This window comes from Physella acuta, unplaced genomic scaffold (assembly GCF_028476545.2).
Source record: "Physella acuta isolate Inbredline_101_S28 unplaced genomic scaffold, ASM2847654v3 ptg001068l, whole genome shotgun sequence".
NCBI lineage: Eukaryota > Metazoa > Mollusca > Gastropoda > Physidae > Physella > Physella acuta.
The window spans coordinates 71,533-87,500 of record NW_026732585.1 but is presented as its reverse complement, the minus strand read 5'-3'; the positions used below and the strand labels follow the sequence as shown (position 1 = coordinate 87,500).

At 34.8% G+C, this 15,968-nt stretch overlaps 1 protein-coding gene across 1 annotated transcript in view; it reads left to right on the top strand.

Annotated features, from left to right (window-relative positions):
* The window catches only part of LOC131955470 (uncharacterized), a 57,101-nt gene that overhangs the window by 14,936 nt on the left and 26,197 nt on the right, over positions 1-15,968 (top strand). Inside the window, exons 16-17 of the mRNA XM_059319607.1 lie at positions 142-266; positions 731-860. Coding sequence (XP_059175590.1) covers positions 142-266; positions 731-860 — 255 coding nt within the window. The remainder of the gene's footprint in view (positions 1-141; positions 267-730; positions 861-15,968) is intronic.

The window sequence follows — 15,968 nt, the reverse complement described above, 5'->3', positions numbered from 1 at the left end:
TATATATTATTACACAAAATAATACTTTTTAATGCAATGCATGATTTAATACCTGTTTCCGAATCCAGTTAGTATCTATTTCTGTTTTAGTCTTAGAAAAAAAAATATCGAAAAAAAAAAAAAGGAATTTCTTTATTTCAGAATAAGCGAAGACTTTAAACCTAATCAACTGGTGAGTGAGGGAGACTACTTGTCTGTACAATACTGGGCATCATGGGAGACAATCACAAACAAGGGAATTAACTTTACAGTGGATGTTGTGCTAGGTAGAGAAAAAGTTATTGTTTCTAGCTTATATGAATTTTAGTATGTGTGTAATTATATGTAAAATCATTGATAACAAAATGTAATAACGTCGTATAAATGAGAAATAATCATGATTTGTCATTCGCTGTTATATTAAGTGTTTTAATGAAAGTTGACTTAGTAGACTGTAATGTGCTTAAAGCGAAAGTCGTGGAGTTACCTTTTCAAAAAGTTTTTTTAAAACTTTAAATCTGTGAAAAATATTGCTGATTTTTAAAATTATGAATGATGGGTATAAAAAACAATAAAAATTCGTCGACAACGTTAAAAGATTATCTATAAGTAAGAAGGGATAGCATAATTCTTGTTGGTATAGAGTAATTAATTTAGCTAGAATAGTTTTTTATTTATTTTAGCATTGTTTAAATAATCAATACCTTAGTTTTAAATGTTTATTTTTCACTAAATCCCATTTCTCTCCAAGCTAAAGAGATGTGTTACGATGTGGCTACAAGAGGGGCAGACTACTACGGTGAGAAATCTGTTACAGAAACTTTCGAGCCTTGCGTCCCTTGGGAGAAAGCCACATCTTGTGATGACTTCCCCTTTGATGGGTAAAATTGTATTTACTGGATGCAACACCATTTAAATTTACTTGACATTTTGCCTATCAGACATGTGCATCTATCAAGAGTGTATGCATTTTTTGTGTAGTCCTTTATCAAGGTCATGACAAGATCTTGACAAAACATACGGTAGGTACCTCATTGGCGTCACTTGGTCAGGTGACCAGGGTGTCACCCCTTTCAGAAAAACACACATACACACTCCTACCCCGCGCTAGACGTGCTGATAAAGAACTGCAGACTGGTTTTGTGTTCATTTCCATTGACAATAGTTTTTTAAAACACTTTTAGATGGTTAAACATTTAATGTGTGCTATTCCCCATACGTTTTTCATGCGTTTGCGACTATCACAGGATGAACGGGATTTCCCTGTTAGAAAGCGGAAGTAACTGTAGAAACCCAAACGGATCTCTCCTTCAGCCTTGGTGTTATACATTTGTTGATGGCGACGTTTGTCATAAACGTTACTGTGACGTCTGTAACATATGTAAGCTTTAGAGTTAAAAATTGGCACTTTACATATATTGTTAACTAAATATATTATATCAAAGAAAGTGTATTATTATTTACACTCTATATACATGCCCTAATATATATATATATATATATATATATATATATATATATATATATATATATATATATATATATATATATATATATATATATATATATATATATATATATATATGACTGAAATTCTGTATAGTAACCCCGGTTAACATGATAAGCAACTGTTCCAAACTGAAGGAAAGTGTCCTAGATTTTTGCACAAGTGCTGTTGAACGTTTTGGATGTTTTAGCACGTGCGGTAATTCTTCACAGAAATATAAGCCAGGTCAGTTGACGCAAATTTATGAGTTCTTTCACTATTAAGACTTGACTTCTTTGCTCCTTGTGGAACATAGGGCCTCAGCCATCCTCTTCCACCTTGCATGGTCACCGGCTATTGATTTTGTAATCTCCCGTGTCATCTCTGCTGTTTTCAGTTTTTCAAGTAGACTCCGTTTCCAGGTCTATCTTGAGTCCGTCTCTTTCGCTTTACCTGGGGATTCCATACCGTCTTACATTAGAGTAAAACCTATCATCGTGTGTGCCCCAACCAGTTAATAAATGTTCGAGTTTGTCTGAGATGTTATAAAAAGTGAAGGAAGAAAAGTGATGTTAAAATAATGTTACTTTTATTATCCCTTAGCAACATGCATCCAACCCAGCCTACCATCTGATGTGTACGCCGCTGGAGGATTGAAGAGTGTGTACAAGGAAGGGGAGGTTATCAACGTCACATGTACAACTTCCGGTTCTTTAGTCAACATTATCAGATGTACCAAAACTGGATGGTCGGGTCAGGCGCTAAACTGTAGCGGTGGGATTTTTAACATCCTAATATTTTTGCCTTTTATACTTATCAGACTAAAATACTACATCATTGAATTAATGATTTTTTGTGGAATTAGAAAACGTTGCAATTAAATTTAATACTATAATTCGACAATATAGTTTTAATATGTTATTGAAATTCGATCAGCGATCTAACTGAAGGATACAAATTAAAGTATTTTCAAACTTTAAAATGCTATTTAGTTAAATTAGCTGTTCAAGATGTACATTAGAAGAAAGCTACTGCAATAAAACTTGCTTCCATTAAATTTTATCTTTTTATCAATCTGAGTATTAACGTTTTTGAGTGTCTGGTCGCTTACTTGAGATAATTGGTGGATAAAAATCTTGGCACATATAAATAAATTGACAGTTGTTGTTTGTCAGCTAATTTCTTGACTTGTGTTTGTTTCAGTTGCTGGCGCGTGTGACGATAAAATCCAAAACTGTAAAAATATTTTGGCCAAATTCCCAGAGTTTTGCATTTCCAAACGTTCTTCTAATTCAGCCTTGACCTACTGTAAGAAAACTTGTGGCGGATGTCCAGGTAGCATTTAACAGCTCATGTGAAAACAATCTCAGTCATTAGTTGTTTTTATGTATAACATTTAACTTTAAATGGTGTTAGCGTTGATTATAGATTTCATATAAAACGACAAAATGTGTTCCTTATGACTTACTAAATCTATCTAAATCAGGGAATGATTTTTCTAGAAAGAATACAAGCAATACCCCTAATAAAAAATGATATAATTTATATCTGCTTTAGCCACTCAACATTACTGCCGACCACTAGCAACTAGTAAATAGTAGGGGCTATTGACTTGGACTTAATGGCACGAAGATATGTCAGGGGAGAGTAAAGTCCTACCCCGCTAAACTGTAATCCTAAAGTGACAATTTTATCCTGTTTCAGGAAAAACCCAGTGCAAAGATCCTCTAGGAAAAAAATATTCCCGGACGTCTAAAGCAGAAGCTATTTCCCCTGGTCAGGTCATGACCTTTAAGTGTCAGAATGATTCCTATCACGTCAGTGGTGACCTGCAGAGGGCGTGTTCCGTTTCCGGTGCACTGCTAGGGTCAGAACCTGTTTGCCAGAGTGAGTAGATTTGATTCTTCACGAATGGAAAACGTCATGCCTTATAAAACTGATACATTTTGGTGTATGTAGTGGCATCCAGCATTAAGGGTAAACCAGTTCCGGAGTTACCAACCTTATAGGAAATCAGTCAAACAACTGAAGCCCAGTTAACTGTCATAGAGCGTTCAACGTGGACAAGATTACGTTAATGTTTTGCTATAAATAAAATGTTAAAGAGAATTGAGTATGGCATTTCTTAGAAAGTTCGTTATGAAAATTGAGTATGGTATATTTGATAGGGATCAATGCGTAGTACGTTACATGGGGGTATTGAGTATCGCTGTTGATAGGCACACTAAATAGAAATAATTTAAACAAGATAATTGCCGCCTCGTTTTATATATATATATATATATATATATATATATATATATATATATATATATATATATATATATATATATATATATATATATATATATATATATATATATATATATATATATATATATATATATATACATACATATATAAAGTTTCATTAGTTTGAACATGGAATAAATCTAAAAGAGACAACATCCCACAAACAGGTACACCGATTGCTGTAGACATTCAGCTTAAGAAAATCAGAAAACGCCGGGAAGATTTACCAAAGGGAGTGGCCTTTCTGTTGGATGATGTCAATTACAGGTGCAATGTTCTAATTATTTACCTGTAATTTATTCTCCTAAGGCGTCTTACTATTAGAAGTGCAATTTTCTAACCTCAACTTCAGTTACTTCTTTAGTTAAAAATTCCTTTAATATCCCACCCCCCTACACGTCCACAATCATTGCTCCACAGAATCCCATTCAACGGTAAAATAACGAAGTGGTTCTACTACTGTCAACAAGCAGGCAAGATTGACTTCATCGTCTTCAGAACAACAGGGTAACGTTTCTATTCAATCGCTGCATAAAGTGTTAACTCTAACATTAATACATTAATTAAACTAATATTTTCTCTCAACCCAATTAACACATTTATTTGAACATTTTTTAAACAGTAATTCTGTTCAAAAATCTTTTTAAGTGTCTGTGAGGGTTTAGTTTCTCTGTGTAAAAATACATTATTTAATCAACGGAGTTGTAATGGGTACCTACAATCGATTTGATTCAGTATTTTGTTTATCTACCACATCTAAAAAAAAATGGTCTTCGTAAAAAACTCAGTTTAATCTTCCAAGAGTAAAAGTTTCGCTATCGAACCTAATAATACATATGGATGATGAAGTGATTTATTTGTTAATTGACCCCTTGTATATAACGGAATGAAATTACCAACAGTATGTTATGAAGCTTTAACCTTCGTTACCATAAATCTGGTATCAATAGAGCTGGGTAGATTCAGGGACGTTCTGCAAACTACATTCTGAGTTCCTACTTGAGACTTTCAGGTTGGTAGTCGAGCTCTCTACCACCCGACCACGCAATTCCATCTTACACGAGTACTCTGGATCAGTTAATTTATCATTTAACTAACAATTTGACTTGATTTGATGCAATTTGGTTCAAAGGAAGCCAAAACACTGGCTATAGTCTGGGTAATGTAGTATGTGAATAGTTACATCAACATGTAGGTAAATGTACAATGTTTAGTCAGTGAGATGAACATGTCCACATACTGGTCAGCAAGATTGTTAGAGCATATGTAATACCTTGACCTACGTCTCCAGGTCAGACTACAAATTTATCGGCAACAACAGCGTCAAGTGTGAGCCGAAATGGATCAGGACCTTCAACGTTCCTGTGGGGAGTCAGATACAGGTCAAAAAGGTGGGTCTGTGTGAGAGGTCAGAACAATTTGTCTTAAGTTAGATGTTTTATACCATAAACGATAAACTTTTTATGTCTATTGTCAGTCAATCTCCTTGACAGCATATATGTCTATATTTTGTAAGTCACTAGCTGTTCTGTTCTGGTCTTATGTTGTTGTGTGTGGTCTTGTCTGTCTGTCTGCTTGCTGGTCTTCATGTCAATCCCTTTTGGTTTTTTTTTAATTTTGTTAAGCATCACATTGCAGTTGCTTTTCAAAGCGTTCAAAAATTGTGCTTTATCTATGAATATTTTATTTTACTATAGATAGTTTTTTTTTTAAATTATTTAAAAAAAAATTTAAACTATAAGAAATAACAAAGATCTATCAGCGAGGAGACTTTTCATAAAAAAAGAACGTAGTGTCAACTTCTGACTCTGTAATAACAGAATGATGTATCAAATCCTAAATTTGTATCAACAGTATGGCGTATCAGAAAATAACTTATTATAAAAAAGAATAAATTATCAAATCACATCTATGTATCAACAGAATGACGTATTTGGTGCGTTCTCCCTAGAGGAAAACACACTCAGTATCACCGACTGCTACAATGCAACGGTCAAACTCCTGGTGATTCCCATCAAGGAAGTGAAGTCCCTGGCTGAGCTACAGGCGACGACAAAGTTCCAGGAAAAAAAGTGTTTGATACCTTCACTGGGTGTGAGGCTTGAGCCTAGTTAAAATGTTTTGGTTTCTTTTACATGTTGGAATCTTGATCTTTGTCTAACATGTTGAAATCTTTATCTTTATCTTATATATTCGAAAGTGATATTTTCTTACTGAAAGCTACCCGTTGAGCAACCTTTATTTTAAACCGTCACTTCTTGGCTGAATTTATATGAATGTTAAAAATAAATTTGAAGATTGTCAAAAAAATACTAAAAATAAAATATCTGTGTTTGAATAAACAATGCTGTCAAAGCGTTTTCGTTTTTACTTTAAGTGTACGTTAGCATAAAATATTTTGTGAACTTTGTTCCATAAATAATTGCGCTAATATACAATTTCTTTGCATGTGAACATATCAAGCATGTTTTGAAGTGAATTATTCTTCATATGGTTTACCGCATGGGGCACAAAGACTTGATTTCGGCCCACTCTTGTCCGTAGTGTGTGTGTAGGAGGAGGAAGGGGGAGAGGGGGGCTTATGCAAGTGGTGAAAGCGATGGTGGGGTGAATAATACAAGTGGCTAGGGGAGATGGAGGGTAGAAGACTGCAAGTAGAGTGCCAGATTTTGTGGTGACTTTTACCCGTTGTTATCTCCACCAGAATGACGTTGTTGGCGCCAACTCCATCACCACTGTCTCACTCAGTGTCAGCAACACTAAACATTTTCGGCTGACAATTTTTGTTGTCGAGGCTACATGTTTTTTTTTCTTTTATATATAGTTAAAACGGACATTTCAGCTATAAACTATCGAACGTTTTCAGCAATTTAATTTAACTGACACTTATTTATAGAACGCCTTCAGATTGATGAGAAAAAAAGGAATTGAAACCTGAAAAACAGAATAATTGTATTTTAAGTTACATAACGCCTTCACAAAATTTAATGTCGGAAGTATTTATTCATTTATTGTATACTGCAACGGAAACAAGAGGTGTTGACAAATGTGAAAAATATAAATTTTCGTAGTGCTCAAAGCCTTTATTGTCATCGCATTTTATGGTGTGTCAGTAGATTTAGCACTATATTATTTTCTTTTTTAAGTTCGCATTTGTGTTTTAAGACGCGATTGTAGAACATCTGTAACATGGACAGAAGAAAACTTGAACTTATTACAAAAAAATTAACTTATACTACTCATTGGCTAAACTGATAACTAAATATCACATACAAGAACACAGGAATAATATCCGGAAATAATATGTAAAAAGATTCCTGTTGTATTTCTTTTCCTTTTAAAACAACCAATATAAAAAACATGTTTAAAATTTGCATATTGTAGTTTTGTTTTACTTTATTTTTTTTTTTCAAATATGAAAAATGACATATATGTAAAAACAAAACATTCCTGTGATTGCAACTACTAGACCAATGATATCTTAAAAAGACCTATGTAGTGATGTGGCTATGTGATGTCGTTTATTTTGGCAAACATGTTTTGTGAGATGATGAAGCCAAGAATCGTTCTGCAATATTTGAAACCGCTACCACCCCAAACTAAATGTGACATTTAATTTCTAATTTCGTGCAGACAGATAACAAGAAGACCGACGTATAGAGCTTTGTAGCAAATCTTACACTACAGCAAAATAAAGAATCTGAATAAAAAACACCAAAACCGAAGTAGAAAAATAACGAACAAAAATGTTATCTCGCTGAAATGTATGTATTTACAACAACAAGTGGAGATAATTAAACTTAACTTAAATTATCCTTTATTTAAAAAAAATACATTGTGTTAGGGGGGACACATTTTTTGCAACTTTGCAGAAATTTAACTCATAACAGTAATCTAGAATGTTGATAATTGGAAAAAACATCTATAGTCAATCGTTTATCCAGACAGCCACCTGTACTTTTTCTCATACACATACTCGTGGGTGGCCAGGATTAATTAATTAGTGAACAATAGGGAACAGGATAAATTAGTAAACAATAGGGAACAGGATTGATTAATTAACACGCTCACACGCACATGCAGCGGTACCGAGAACTTAATCAGCCAACCACGTATGTCTTGGTGGTGTTTCAACTTTAGCAGGTCTTTGAACTCTGGTCTGTGCAAGACATTTTGTCTGCAGCTAGAGGGTCAGGGATTAGAAAGGTGGTGTATAAGCACAGCTGTTTTTTATCCGTGGTAAATTTGTTCACTCAATCGCTAACTCACATATGCACACAGACACACAGACATGCACGCACGCAAGTTCGGAAGGTGATTACAAAACATACACCCTTTTATCTATACGATATTCGCCTGTGAGCATAGAAAATATAGCCGTTTTTCTTTGTGAGTGGGGACTACAATGTGAGGAATGGTATAACGACTGTAGATAAAAATCCGACTGCTGCGCTATATTAATCAGAGTGTAATGTTCCTTAATAACACCATGACTACAAGTCATAGTTATAAAATGGAAACTTAGAGCTTTAACAAAAACTCTTACCTGATACTGTGAGTGTAAAAGCCAACGTAAACAACAAACAGTAAGGGATGGTAACTCTATACTCATGAAGCTATATATAATGCAGCAACTAGCTGGCTGTTCACCAACGCTGTGCACTGACAAAACATAACAAAACATCAAAGTTTTCAGACGTTTCTACTTGACCAGAGGTAATTACTATTTATTTTTATTGTATTGATGTATTTACTATGTCCCTCACACATCACATGAGGATAAGTGAATATCCGCGAAATAAAGACGCTATATTTCGTTGAACAGTTATGCATTAGTCTTTATATTGTGTGTAATACATTTATTCATCAGACAGATTAATTAACATTTTATTTTTAAATCATTACATTCCCAAAAAATTGTAATTGATAGTTTTGATATGTATATATTATACATTTTGTGATTATTTTAAATGCAAAATCATCACATGTAGATATTTTTTAAAACATGTGAAACACGAGTTCACGATTAATGAACCCTAAAGTAGCGAGGTACCACTATATTAGTACGCGGGTAAAATGTTTACACGTCTAACTTGATGCAAGGTAAACCATGATGCCTTATGGTGATGTAGACTCAGATAACCTCTAGCAAGATATACTCATACTAGTGCAATATTTTATAACTATATCAATATTTAGCTAAGACATAACACTTTTTGTCCAATATTGCTATTGCATATCTCATTGCATACGGCTACAATGAATATACTTCGCTGACGTAGTATGCGTATGATAGCATCTAACTGTAGGGTGCAAAAGTATTAACTTCTGGAATTGATGTTAAGATCTGTCTCCAGGCAACACCTTTCTTTTCGATCTGTCATTGTTAATTAGTTTGGTAAAGTGGTACATTTATTAGTACATATTTAAAATTGCGTGGTGGGAATGAAGAAATCATTGTTGCTAACCCGAAAAGTTCCGATTTTCGAAACCTGGGATATACGTGTACGTGTACGTGTACGTGTACGTGTACGTGTACGTGTACGTGTACGTGTACGTGTACGTGTACGTGTACGTGTACGTGTACGTGTACGTCTACGTCTACGTCTACGTCTACGTCTACGTGTACGTCTACGTCTACGTCTACGTGTACGTCTACGTTACGTCTACGTCTACGTCTACGTCTACGTCTACGTCTACGTCTACGTCTACGTCTACGTCTACGTCTACGTCTACGTCTACGTCTACGTCTACGTCTACGTCTACTTGCACGTGTACGTGTACGTGTACAATTTTAGACCCCATGGGTTCTGATCCCCTCCATGGGGTTTAGAGTTGAGCCAAACTAAAGTCATTAGGCTGTCAATAAAAAAAACAACATATTAAGCAGATTTTTTCCTTAGAATTTTAGTTGAGCAAACTACGTGTTGTTTTTGTGTATCGTGTTTTTAAAACAAACATTCCAGCCACACAGGGACACAATTTTCTCCAATAACATTTCACTGACAAACACGTTTATTCAGAGTCTTCAGATTGATAAGAACAAAGTTTCTTCCATGCATCTCTGAAGGGGGGGGGGGGGCTATTACCTTCCCCCCCCCCACGACCGAAATAAAGAAATATATTAAAAATATCCACTTTACCAGTGTCCGCCCCACAGCCACGGACAGTTTAGACCCCAACCCCTCCCACCGGAAATTTTAAGTGCCCCCCACACTTGGAGAAAAAATCTGAAAGAAACACTGGTTGAGAACACACGAATAAAGATAATCAAAATATGACATTAAATACTTGTAATGCGGGTTACCCTGTTGTGTAATGATTCAATTCTTGCTTATACTACTTATAGCAATGCAAAACATAGTTTTCCGTTTACTCAGTAAACTGACATCTCATTTTATTTTGTTTCTGTAGATTTATCCAATTTTTATAATTTTTATATAACCGATAGAAAAATCTTGAAGTAATATAATGTAAACTTATTCAATCGAGTAAATGAACAGGTAATTGAAATATCAGATCAAGAATGACCGTGGAGAATAATATCCGGAAAGAAAGTGTGGAAAGATTCCTGTTGAATTTTTTTTTCTTTCAAAACAGACAATATGAATAAATATTTTAAAATAAATTTGTTTTGCTTCACTTTATTTTTGGAATAAAAAAAAAGAACTAAATATAAAAATGGCTTGTAATTAAAATCAGAACATTCAATTGATTTTAACCACTAGAGCCATGATATTTTAAAAGACACCTAACTAACTAGCGATGTGGCTAAGTTATCTTCTATTTAACTAAATGTTTTTGTGACAAGTTAAAGTAGAATAGAATACTTTAAACTGTCACTATGACAAAACTAAATGTGACACTTGATTTGTACAATTACACACACACAAGATAGAGAGGTAAGTCGGACCTCTTACACTAGCGGAAAAATATTTTAAATATTTTCAACAATACCAAACCTGAAGTAAAACAAAATCCAAATAAAAAATACAAAATCTGGTAAAATACACCTTACACTATATGGTATTTAGCCAATTTACGTGACGTGGGTAAGGTGAATTTATGTCCAAAACCAAAATGATCAATGCTGGTTTGTCTTATAGATAAAAGTGAACAAAGTGCTTTTTTGTCATAAGCAAAATATATGCAATGAATGGTTCGATGTATATAGAATCTACATACATAATGAAACTAATACATGTGTGTCCCATAAATTACTTAAAGGTCTATTTTAATTTTATTAGGCCTACTTTCTAAAACAAATTGTTGTCTTTGGCGTCGTGATGGTTTTGAAATAAACATAATAATGAAAAACAAACCAAACTATTAAGAAGCTTATGTGACGTTTTTGACACGTTTGGATATTGGAGATGGCTGGACATATGTTATGTGGCTGAACATCGGTAGCTTTTTTTCTAAGTGTAATATGAGAGGGGATGAATTGAGAAATGCAGGTAAAATCCGACTGAAATATGATATTAAACCTCGTGTGATTTTCATTAATCTCACTTCAGCAAATGACTTAAGCTCGGTGTAGTCTACAAATCACTGTTATGAAATGGGAGTTTAGAGTTACAAGGGGGCAGAGACATCGGGTATCTAAGTCTACCTACTTAACAAACATTAAGGGACAGTAACTCTATACTCATTAAAGCCACACACAGAGCCTAAAAGCCTACCGTGCACAAAAAACAAGTAAGGGATGGTAACTCTATACTCATTAAAGCCATATATATTGCATCACCTAGCTGGCTGTTCACCAAATCTGTGCACTGATAAAACAAAATAAATCATCAAAGTTTTCAGACGTTTCTACCTGCCCAGAGGTAATAACTGTTTATATTTTTTGTATTGATGTATTCACTGTGTCCCTCACACATCGCATGAGTTCTGGTCTAGGAAAGTGAATATCCGCGAAGCAAAGACGCAGTATTTAGTTCAATGGTTATACATTGTTTTAAGCCTATTATAAATAACAAGCCATCAGTACCCGATACAGGCCTATCTATTTTAATGTTATTCTTGTTTGAGAAAAATATTTTATAAAATAGTTATTGGTCAAAACGCAATGTGCTTTACTACATATCAAACGATATTAGTGACAGAGCAAAGAAATAACAATATAGCTAAAAATCCGACACATTTAATATAATATAGGCTACCAATACCTATTAGAAAACCAAATTATATACATTAGTAGTCAACACAACTCCATATTAAATGCACACACTGATTAAGAGATTTAAATGATTCCGTTAAAAACCCAATTTTCATTGATCATTATGTTCTTTTTATAAAAAAGTATATTGTATTACTTTTGGCCTAGAAAATTGTTTACATTTCATAGTGTACTTCTTTATAAGTAGATCTATAGATCTAGATCTAAAACGAAATTGAATTAAGAAGCTCATTTCTTCATATTCTAATATTTGAAGATGACGCCATGTGTTTTGTGTACTTTCCGTATTTTAAAAATGTGCCTTGTGACGTCATTGCTTTTAGCATTCTTGTCAAAGCAATAAACATTTTTTCCGTTTGCATATCTGAAAATCTGTTTCTACATTCGGATATTCCTTTATTTTTATTTTCCTTCTGTAAATAAAATTTAGTTTATACATTTAAACTCTGATGGGTACCTAACTCACGGCGGGCATAGAGGTGACCACAATTTCTCTTCATATGCCGACGTCACATAATCAAGTGAACTCTACTTCACTTGCCCTATAGACCGTCAGGTTTGAAAGGGAACTTTACTTTTTGTATATACATTTAAAACATCCAACATATTATTTTCAACAAAAGTCCGCATCTTTAAATTCTCCACATATTGTTGAAGATACATATCTCTTAGCCTAAAAAATGTTGTGGACAAGGAGATTTATTTTTCTTCGCCAATTTTGCTGCTTTGATAGAAATGCCCCGATATTATCATGAAAAGAAATAATATTCGTTCATTTTCCCTGATGCTTCAGGTTAAGCTTATGTTGATGTTCAAATATATCTGCTTGCTGTGATATTCTCCCTAAGCACTCTTTGTCGTTAAAGTATATCAAAAGGTCCTGTTTCCCTTGGACTTCCAAGAACATCTTGATTTCATCTTTCAATTTCACGATATTTCACAATATTTCCTTTTGACAGCCAGCTTAATGTTGTGTGCAAAACCAGAACCTAGTGATCTTTATTCATGTCTTTGCACAGTTCTTTAAACACACGGGGTTTTAAGGCTGCAGGTTTAATATAATTTACGACTTTTATTAGCAATGACATTTTGACCGAAATATAGATGGTGCACCATCCATACAAACCCGACAGGCAAACTTCGACTAATTGGCTAGGATATCCGTTTGATTACAGTGTATCGGTATTATCTGTCCTTTGGTTCTCACAGGGCTTATCTTTCACCCTATTCGAACCCAGACCTATTCCCAACCGTAGGAAGCTAATAACTAAAATATTTCGTCACTCAGGTCAAATTAATACATACTGACAGGTATATAATGCATTCTGAAGAGAATAACATTCCCCATTTAAAGATATTCGAAAAAGTTTGCATTCGGGCAGTGGCAAGCATGGAATTGTTGCCACGGGGCTGTCCACGGAACGGGTATTGGGCTGGGCCTGGTGTCCAAGCGGCTGTCAGCTGTCCGTATACTATTTCACCAATTCTCAATCTTCTCTGAATAGTGTTTTTATTCTGTTCAAGTTAAAGATGTTGTTTTTAGAGTGTACTATTTTTTAAGAGTTTTGGACATGAAATAATATAAATAATAATATTTGTGCATGAAAATCAAGAGCCGCAGATTGACATCAAAAGAGCCTAATGCGGCTCGCAGGTTGCCGACACCTAATCTAGATTTCCTCAACAAAATAACTAAGCCTTACGTTTGAAAAAATCAAGCCGTAATGTTCAAATGGTTTATCAGACTATGGAACCATTTATGTATAAATATAAAAAGAAAATGATTAAATGAATATGTAACGTAACTTTACACAACTTATGTTGGTATTATTGTCAAATTCACTGAGCTCCATATATGGATGTTTACAGATGGCAACTGTGATGATGAGTTGTTTAGCATTCATCATTTTACTTGGTTCAACAACCTTAACTCTCGGGGAACAAGAAGTAAGTTATTTCCCTTTCTTGTTGCAAGCTACGCTTATTTGTTAGGTTGTACATTGGTATGATCATAACCTAGTGCATTACGGATATCTTGAACTGTATAACAAGCTATGCCAGTTAAATCAATAAGGAGGAATTGAGAGATTGAACTATTTGAGGCTTTGACAATCTCATTGTTATATCACACAGCTGAATATAAATGGTACTCCTTTATAAACCTGAGTTACAGCGTAGATGTGTTATATATATATATATATATATATATATATATATATATATATATATATATATAAGTACCTGTACATATAGATGTACGTAGACTTACATGTGTACGTGTAAGTACGACCAACATAGTCTTAACAGGGGTGAGGGAAGGTCTCAATTACTGATTGAAAATAATACAATAATTAGATTTTTCCTATTCCCCTATGACATGATACATCTATGCTGGTTTCAAGAAATACAACCTTGGATCTTTCATATATAAAACTACTCCCTTTAAATCTCCGTAGCAATATATGATATGATTACTCAATAGTACTACAGATCCCTCATATTCTATAACATTAATGCAACATACGCTTAACATTCTATTATATAAAAATGGTAAGACATCTTTATTATCGTAATATTTGTACTTCATTTGGTGCCGTTCTCAATGCGATTTGATCATATTACAAACGTTGTATAAGTAAATTGTATAAGCAGAAAATATTAGGGTATAATAATCTTTATGTTGCAAGGTACTTATTACCAGATTAAGGTGGATTATGTTATGCAGGAGGATAAGCTGATAATCGTTGTAATAACCTGCATAGATAAATCCCGCATGTTACGTGGTTCAGTCGTAGGCCTTAATTTCACGGGATACTATAGAATTCACACAAATGTGAACTTTTTCATAGTGCACTGAGTCATATACGTAGCCCCCCCCCCCCCCCACACACACACATACGTATGGCCTACATATTATATGTATGTATTTTATCTGATATAATGTGTGCATGGTTTCATTGTGTCCTGATACCTTTTAACCTCAAATATTATATATCGTTACAAATATTGTAATTTACAGGTTAGCAATGGAGAAGACGAAAATGTTACGGTCGTTCAGCGACGAATTAGCAGGTGTGTACAGGTGTTAGTGTCACTGTCACATGTGGAGGTGATTAGTGGTGACAGTCTAACTTGTGTTGTAGATAAAATGTGGCAGTGTCACTGTCACAGGTTTCATTGGTTAAAGGTGTTAGTGGCACGACTGTAAGCTGTTATAGGTGTCAGTGGAACGACTGTAAGCTGCTAATGGTGTCAGTATTACGAGTGTACGTTGCTATATGTGTCAGTATCACGACTGTAAGCTGCTAATGGTGTCAGTATTACGACTGTCAGTTGCTAAAGGTGTCAGTGGCACGACTTTAAGCTGCTATAGGTGTCAGTGGAACGAGTGTAAGCTGCTAATGGTGTCAGTATTACGAGTGTAAGTTGCTAAAGGTGTCAGTGGCACGACTGTAAGCTGCTAAAGGTGTCAGTATTACGAGTGTAAGTTGCTAAAGGTGTCAGTGGCACGACTGTAAGCTGCTAAAGGTGTCAGTGGCACGACTGTAAGCTGCTAATGGTGTCAGTATTACGAGTGTAAGTTGCTAAAGGTGTCAGTGGCACGACTGTAAGCTGCTAAAGGTGTCAGTGGCACGACTGTAAGCTGCTAAAGGTGTCAGTGGCACGACTGTAAGCTGCTAAAGGTGTCAGTGGCACGACTGTAAGCTGCTAATGGTGTCAGTATTACGAGTGTAAGTTGCTAAAGGTGTCAGTGGCACGACTGTAAGCTGCTAAAGGTGTCAGTGGCACGACTGTAAGTTGCTAAAGGTGTCAGTGGCACGACTGTAAGCTGCTAAAGGTGTCAGTGGCACGACTGTAAGCTGCTAATGGTGTCAGTATTACGAGTGTAAGTTGCTAAAGGTGTCAGTGGCACGACTGTAAGCTGCTAAAGGTGTCAGTGGCACGACTGTAAGCTGCTAAAGGTGTCAGTCTCATATGTGTAAGCAATTAGAGTTGTCAAACGAAAGTATAGAAGAAATGTACGAGGAA